The sequence below is a fragment of the Nuphar pumila genome, chromosome 5 (assembly GCF_984573655.1).
Source record: "Nuphar pumila chromosome 5, dmNupPumi1.hap1.1, whole genome shotgun sequence".
Classification (NCBI taxonomy): domain Eukaryota; kingdom Viridiplantae; phylum Streptophyta; class Magnoliopsida; order Nymphaeales; family Nymphaeaceae; genus Nuphar; species Nuphar pumila.
In genome coordinates this window covers 119,317,435-119,324,787 of record NC_143253.1, presented here as the reverse complement: position 1 = coordinate 119,324,787, position 7,353 = coordinate 119,317,435, and the positions used below count along the sequence as shown (strand labels likewise).

Below are 7,353 nucleotides of genomic sequence, written 5' to 3'. Positions count from 1 at the left end.
TTTAAGAGGAAAAATTCAAATTATTAAAAATAAATGACTTAAGGTAGGGCTGGCAGTGGACCGGGGGAAAACGGGTCCATGCCCTGCCTCTCCCCGGTTTGGACCGGGGATGGAGGATATAAAACGGAGATGGAGGTTAAAATCAAAACCCGTGCGGGGATAGAGGCGGGGATGGACTTATGCTTTTCCCTGCCCCGCTCCGCTCCCGTCTTCAATCTCCGCCTTACCCCGTCCCGCACCCTCTCTGATCCTTCTTTAGGGATAGCAGTGGATTGAGGGGAAATGGGGCTCCGCCCTACCTTGCGCCGTTTGGACCAGGGATGGAGAACATGAAATAGAGATGGAGGTTAAAATCAAGACCTGTGCGGGGATGGAAGGCAGGATTTTGAGACGGGGTGGGGTGGAGATCTTGTCCCCCCACCCCCATCCCTAACTTTAATAGACACATGCCCAAACCGACCACATATCTTATATGCCCTAATACAAGACAATACCGACGCTTGACTTTCCAAATTGCAACCTTGCATGCCCTTGAATTTTAACTGCATTGCTCAGTAAACGGGTCACAGTCGAATCCATTTAGGGACATATGGGTTGATTTGGATTGGGTTCAAGCAGATTTATCATGGGCAGATCTGAAACCATGCGTGTGACCCAGATTGCATCCAAGTCTATTAATTTCTTCTTTTTTATTTTACAAGTAAACTAAATTTAGATCTTTATATTATGTTGTATTCGGAGATACCGGATCGGCTTGAAGCAGACTTGTTATACGAAGATCATGGTTGCATTCTCAGCACTCTGTATCGGATCAGTTATACTTAACTCGATGACTAGGACACATCAGGGTATTTTATTTAATTTATTAAAATTGAATAATGAACATGTATTTTATAAGAATATATTCATTTGAAATATATATATATATATATATATAGAGAGAGAGAGAGAGAGAAACCTGCTAAATGAACACGGTGCTAAATGAAAAGTTATTAGATTTTTGGTATTTTTTTTTCAATTCCAACCCCATAGATGTGTTCAACGTGATTGATTTACAAGAAATTGACATTAGGACGATGCATTTTGGATGGAACAAATGGTATTTGGAGCTTCAAAATTAAATTTATAAAAATTGTAGCTCTTTGGGTTTTTTTAACCTTATAAAAACTTATCCATGCATCGGAATCAAATGCTCCAAGAACAGAATTATATAAAAACAATCATATATATCACATCTATATGGTTAAAATTTGAAAAAAGCACTGAAAATCCAATATCATGTTTCATTTAGCACCGTGCACATTTAGTAGGCTCTCTCTCTCTCTCTCTCTCTCTCTCTCTCTCTCTCTCTCTCTCTCTCTCTCTCTCTCTCTCTCTTTCTCCTACTTTCGGTGGTTCAAGCATGCCCGATGTTCCAATAGCCTCCCCCTCCTCTCTACCGCTATCATCGTCTTTGGTAGGTGCTCCCGAAGACGATGAAAATCCTACCGCTGATGAATGCTCTATTGGCGCTCCTTCCAGAGGCGCTTTGACGACGCATGGTGATATTGGTGCTCCTCTCGAAAACCCGTTATTTTGGAATCCGCCCTCCTTGTTTCCAGGCAGGTGGCATATCGGTTCTCGATCCTTTCAGCCGTCAAGAGCCTCTTTGTTTGGCGCTATCAAGGATTTTGAGAATCTAGCCTATGATGATCATACTTATGCCCAACAGTTTGCCACCATCCCATTTTCACATGCTCACATTTCTAATTTCTCTACTGTCAAGGTCGTTGTGCCATTATTTGTTGGTGCCTCCGCCCATGCTCTTGTTTTGCATAATTTTGCGGTGGCTTCTAAAGACATGTGTGGCTCTCGTAAGCATTAATATTTTGGAAACCCGCACTTCATTATTTTCCCATGCAGGTGTTTTGATGGTCTGGCGGTTCACGTTATGGGTTTCAATGCCCTATCTTATAGAGCTATCAACTGCATGGTGATCAACTTCGCATCAGGCAGTTGGCCACAGTTCGTCTGGGGAGCTGGTTACTTTTACCTCTGGAGACTCTCCTCCTGCGGGTGCTGATCCTACAGTAGGGCAAAGTCAACTCTTTTCTATGCTGGGTATCGAAGTTGATGAAGTTGCACGGCTTCTCGATGTTTCTCTTTCCTCACAACAACTACTTCATATCTCAGACATCATGCTCGCATCTATTGTTGCGGTCTCCGACCTTCTCCCCTCCTCTGCGGCAACCCTATCTGGGGTTGTTCTTCATATGTCGACTCCCAACTTGTTCCCTCAATCAGGTGTTGGGGCCAGTTCTGCCCGTCGAGGGCGTCGTTGCAACCTGCACACCTCGGCCTCCCATGTTGGTGGTTCTCCTCGACGTTCAGCCAGAGCTCGCACCCCTCAGAGTTTTGTTGACTTTCAACTATGAAGACCCTATGCTGAAATATTAGAGGGTTGAACTGTCCATACATGCGCTCGTTCCTGGCAAGCTGGATTTGCAAGGAAAAGTGAGATCTTATTGCCCTATGCGAAACAAAAATGGAAGACGTCTCTTACTCTGTCGTTTCTGAAATTTGGAGAGGGGCAGACTTCTTCTTTAAGCCCGCGGTCCACTATGCTGGTGGTATTCTTATTCTCGCAAAGCCTTCTCTGGGTATCTCTCAAGTCAACGATGACATGTTCTCTCTTTCGATTGTCCTTTCCTTAAAAGCAGGAACCCTAACAACGGTGATCACTATTGTCTATAGCCCAAACCATCCTCCCCTTCGCCCCACATTATGGTTTGATTTGAGTAAAATTATTGGTTCTTTTGGGGAGTTGCACCTTCTTATGAGGGAATTTAACTGCTTGTTGTCTATTCATGACTCAAATCCTCCAGTTTCTCTAACTGCCTCTATGCGGGGTTTTCAGGATTTTGTCCAACAACAGTAGTTTTACCATGTTCCTCCTACCGGCGAGCCTTTCTCTTGGTCGAATAGAAGGTCTCGCCCGTGCTATAGGCTGCTAGACCGAGTGCTCGTCTCCCCCGATCTGTTGGAGATCCTCCCTGACATCATATGTTTCCTGCTTCCTCCTTCTGTATCGGACCATAGCCAGGTTGTCACTCGTTGGGGGAAAGGTTTTACTTCTGCAAGGACTTTCATCTTTGAAAAATGGTGGCTGAAGGAGCCTGACTTCGAATCTGTGGTCCATCGTTCATGGAGCAAGCCTTCTACTACAGTCATGGTCGACGTTTGGTGCCATAAGAAGCTTTTTTGCCTCAACCACGACATCAAAGCTTGGCTTCCGAATCATAATATCAGTAAATTCTAGCAAATGGATGCCTGGGAGCAAGAGCTGTCGAACATTCATCATTCTATGTCTTTCCCAGAATCCCTTTCTGATTCAACTATTCATAGCTTAAAGGCCAAGTCCACTGAACTTTCTTTGCTTCTGAAAACATGGCGGATGAAGGATGAAATTAGATGGAAACAACGGCCGAGGGTGCATTGGCTTGCGGCTGGTGACAGCAATACTAGCTTCTTCCACTCCTACGCTTCGCACCACCACAGGAGGAACGTTATTCCCTCTATCTCCATTGGGGGAGTCGGTTACTCTGTCGACAATGTCCTTCCCGCGATTTCTCAATATTTTAAGACTCTTTATGCTGCCCTGACCTCCTCCAATGGCACTATTGGCCCTCTTCTCATTCAGACTATCGATCAATCTCAAGCTAGAACTATGCAATCCAAGTTCGCTAACGCTGAAATCAATGGTCTTTCAGGATGGAAAGCTCTCGGCTACGACGGCTTTTTCATGGATTTCTTTCGTATCTTTTGGTCTTGCATTCAGCATGACGTTATCAATGTCTTCGTTGAGTTCCATCGCAACTGTCAGTTGCCGGTTCACACAAACTTAGCCATTGTCTCTCTCATCCTGAAGGATGTGAGAGCCTCTGATATCTCGAGATTCCGTCCGATTTCGCTTATGAGTGCGCTTTACTGCATTATTGCTAAGGTTTTGGCCAATAGGCTCAGAGTCGTCGCTGCTCAAATCTTCTCGGATTGTCAGTTCGCTTTTATCCTCCACAGGCGGATTCAACACTCATTCATCTTGGCATCGAAAGTCCTTCACTCTTTGCATCTCAACGGTCGGCCTTTCTTCTCTCTCAAGCTTGACTTCCATAAAGCCTTCGACTCGGTCCATTGCCCTTTTTTATTCTACATGCTTACCAGATCGGCATCGATCGGCATTTCTCTTGATGGGTGCGCGAGCTGGTATCAAATGCTCACTCTTTGATTAAGCTTAACGGAGTAAGAGGTAGGCAGTTCAAGCTTGGGTGTGGTATTCGGTAAGGTTGCCCTCTCTCCCCTTTGTTATTTAATGCCATCGTTGAGGGTCTCGTGGTGTTGTTCAAGAGGGCAGCGGATAAAGGCATAATCGATCACATCGGCATCCAGGAATTCTCACATCATATTTTAACCTATGCTGACGACAAGATCATTTTCGGTCATGCATCCGTGCAACAGATGCTGAGATTCAAGCTCGTCCTTCAGTTTTTCCTCGCTCTTTCGGGTTTATCTCTTAATGACAGTAAATGTTGTTTGTCCATGTTCAATGCCCCATCTTCCTTGTTGACCGCCGGACAACAGATTTTTGGTTGCACAACTTCAGATTTACCTATTTCCAATCTGGGTCTTCCTTTACAAATAAAGTGCATCCCCTCAGCTGCTTGGACTGCCACTGTCCAAAAAGTCCAGACAAAAATTTCTTTCTGGCAGGCATCCTACCTATCCATCGTCGGTCGGCTTACCCTTATTAGGCACGTCTTGTCCTCTATCTCGGAATTTTGTATGTCCATGTTTTTTATGCCCAAGGGTGTTGAGAAGAAGTTCTCCAGTTTGATGGCAGATTTTCTTTGGTCTGGTTGTCACCTTCAGACGAAGCGCCACCTGGTTGGTTGGAACTCCTTGGTGTTACCAAGGCGTATGGCCAGTGTGGGGATCTTCGCTCCCAGACTAAGGAGTATTGCTCTCATCGTGAAACAATGTTGGATGGCGCATCGTCCAGGCAATCTGTGTGCTCCTCTGCTCCATGCTAAGTACGGTTTCCTTGAGTCGATCTATTATATTTGTCGTCCCTACATGCTACATATCTCGCACTTGCGTAGCATGTGGCTTAAGGCCATGTCTTTCGTTCTCACGCAAGATGGTGATCCCAGTCCAGATGCGCAGTTTTTACAATGGGCAATTACGCCTAGCAGCGTTTTGTGCACCAGGACTCTGTATCGGTCTCTTCTTCCTCCTGGGGTTGACTGGCTTCCAGAGCGTCTTTTATGGGCAAATGGGTCAACTCCTCACTCTTGGTTCTTTGCCTGGTTAATTTTACACGATAGGGTACATACAGACAGCTTCCTTAAGAAGGTGGGCTTTCAGTATCCGAGTAGGTGCATCATTTGTCAAGCGGCGGAAGAATCAACCTACCATCTGTTTTGGGCCTGCCCAATCTTTGTGGATCTCTTTAAAAGTACGTGGAATCAACCTTAAGTAATCGTGAGACAGGAATCCTTCACGCTCGACCTTCTGTGGGGTCCACCGCAGGTTCGCAGTTGCAGGCGGTGGCGGCTGATCTGGAGAACTTGGCTTCTTCTTGGTGGGTTGTGTGGATGACTCGCAACAATGCAATCTTTCGTCAAATTCTGGTTGCTTTCAATAAGCTCATTCATTGCATCTTGGCTTATGTGTACGCAATTTTGCACCTCTCTTCAGATGTTATCCACCTCCTTCAGTTGCCTTCTATTCCTCAAGACCGTGGCTGATCTTTGTGTTCTTTTATTTTTTATGTTTTGCCTTCGTGCATTCAGCCTTTTTTTTTGGGTATGTTATTTTTTGTTTTCGCGGGCTCAACTTTTTGTTGATCCCATGACTTAGTAATGTTGATCTCTCTCTCTCTCTCTCTCTCTCTCTCTATATATATATATATATATATATATATATATATAAAAAGTGGTAGTTGCCTACCACTTGCCTATTGTGATCTAACGAGTGTTTGCAAATTGTTTAATGTAAATCTGACCCTGCAGATGTGTTAGGCATGGTCGATTTGCTAGGAAATAACAGTTTGATCATGTTTTTTGATAATAATAAAAAGACATGATTATTTACGCCTTGAACATTTATGAAAATCTTATACTATCGATTTACCTACCAGAGTGTTTTAAATATACAATTGGATGATTTAGTACATGTTTTTTACGAAAGAATATATAAATTATTATATCTTAGCATACACACATGTATGTCTCTGCGTGCATATAACGATAAAACATGTTAAAAAAAATGCATAAAGCTTGGCTGAGTGAGGAGTCGATGTTAAGACCTCTCAGTTTAGTCCTAAATCAAGCTGATTTGTTGACTCAGTTAGGTGCGATACGAGGCAACTCAGCTAAGTCACGAATTGGGTTGGTGAGTTGATCAAAAGTCAACTGAGTCAGATAAGTCCATGTGGGTGACACGGATCCCATCTAATTTTAGTAAATGCCTTTTTTTCTTTTCTTTTTGTCAATTTACACACAAAATGGACTAAATCTTGATATTATGTTAAATTCAGAAAACAGATCCTTATCAACTCAGGAAGCTGGCTAATTTGATCAACTGGGCGGGTAGGGTCCAGTATCTCCGGCTCCCAAACAGAGCCTAAGCATTTTCCACCATAGTGGCAAAAGTTTAAAATGGGAAAATAACCCTACTCAAAAGACTTCATGTGAGGATTTGGTGAGTCTGTCAATTACAGTTTCTCAATTATTTCAATCATAATTTTTTCTTTTACTCAGAGAAATCACCCCAGGCGCAGAGACCTAGCTGTGCTGACTCAGGCTGCCGTTTGGCGTAAGACTCCGGGGGATTACCTCTTGACTCCAGGGAGCCGCCAAGCTTCGGCTTAGGCGGAGGTGATGCCCTTGAGATTTGAACCTAGACTGCCCGTCAAACTGTCTACGCTTCTACCCACTAGGCCTACCACGTTGGGTCTGATTCCAATCATAACTTGTTGTAGAGGAAATTGTCAAGAAGCATACCAACTTAGTGTGAACGAGGTACAATGTATCCCACCTTTGCACGTGGTGGGTGCTTCGTAGCATTTTATTTTCGTACTTGGATCTGATCAGAACGCGTTTGGATTCGAAACCCGGACAATCATAACATAGTGCAAGGTCCAATGGACAATGAATCATTTTTTGTCTTCTAAATGTGATTGGCTCCAAAATAGTAACCATTTGAGGGCTAAATGATAGGTACTACACTCATTGGGGAAGCTTCCACATTCCTCCCGTGGTTAAGAGAAGCCCACAACAATACCATCACCAAAACCCCCTTTACTTTTCTATATTT

The 7,353-nt window shown here is 43.9% G+C and overlaps 1 protein-coding gene across 1 annotated transcript; it reads left to right on the top strand.

The window, feature by feature from the left end:
- Nucleotides 1–3,301: 3,301 nt before the first annotated feature.
- Nucleotides 3,302–5,066, top strand: LOC149838359 (uncharacterized). Its single transcript, XM_090008234.1, has 2 exons — nucleotides 3,302–4,031; nucleotides 4,906–5,066. Exons 1-2 carry the CDS (start codon nucleotides 3,302–3,304, stop codon nucleotides 5,064–5,066), a joined length of 891 nt encoding a protein of 296 aa, XP_089864360.1.
- The last annotated feature ends 2,287 nt before the right edge of the window (nucleotides 5,067–7,353 follow it).

Coding starts and splice junctions, on each gene's coding strand:
- LOC149838359 (XM_090008234.1), top strand. CDS start 3,302: ATGGATGCCTGGGAGCAAGAGCTGTCGAACATTCATCATTCTATGTCT. Junction 4,032..4,905: donor TGCTCAAATCTTCTCGGATT/GTCAGTTCGCTT, acceptor TGTCACCTTCAG/ACGAAGCGCCACCTGGTTGG.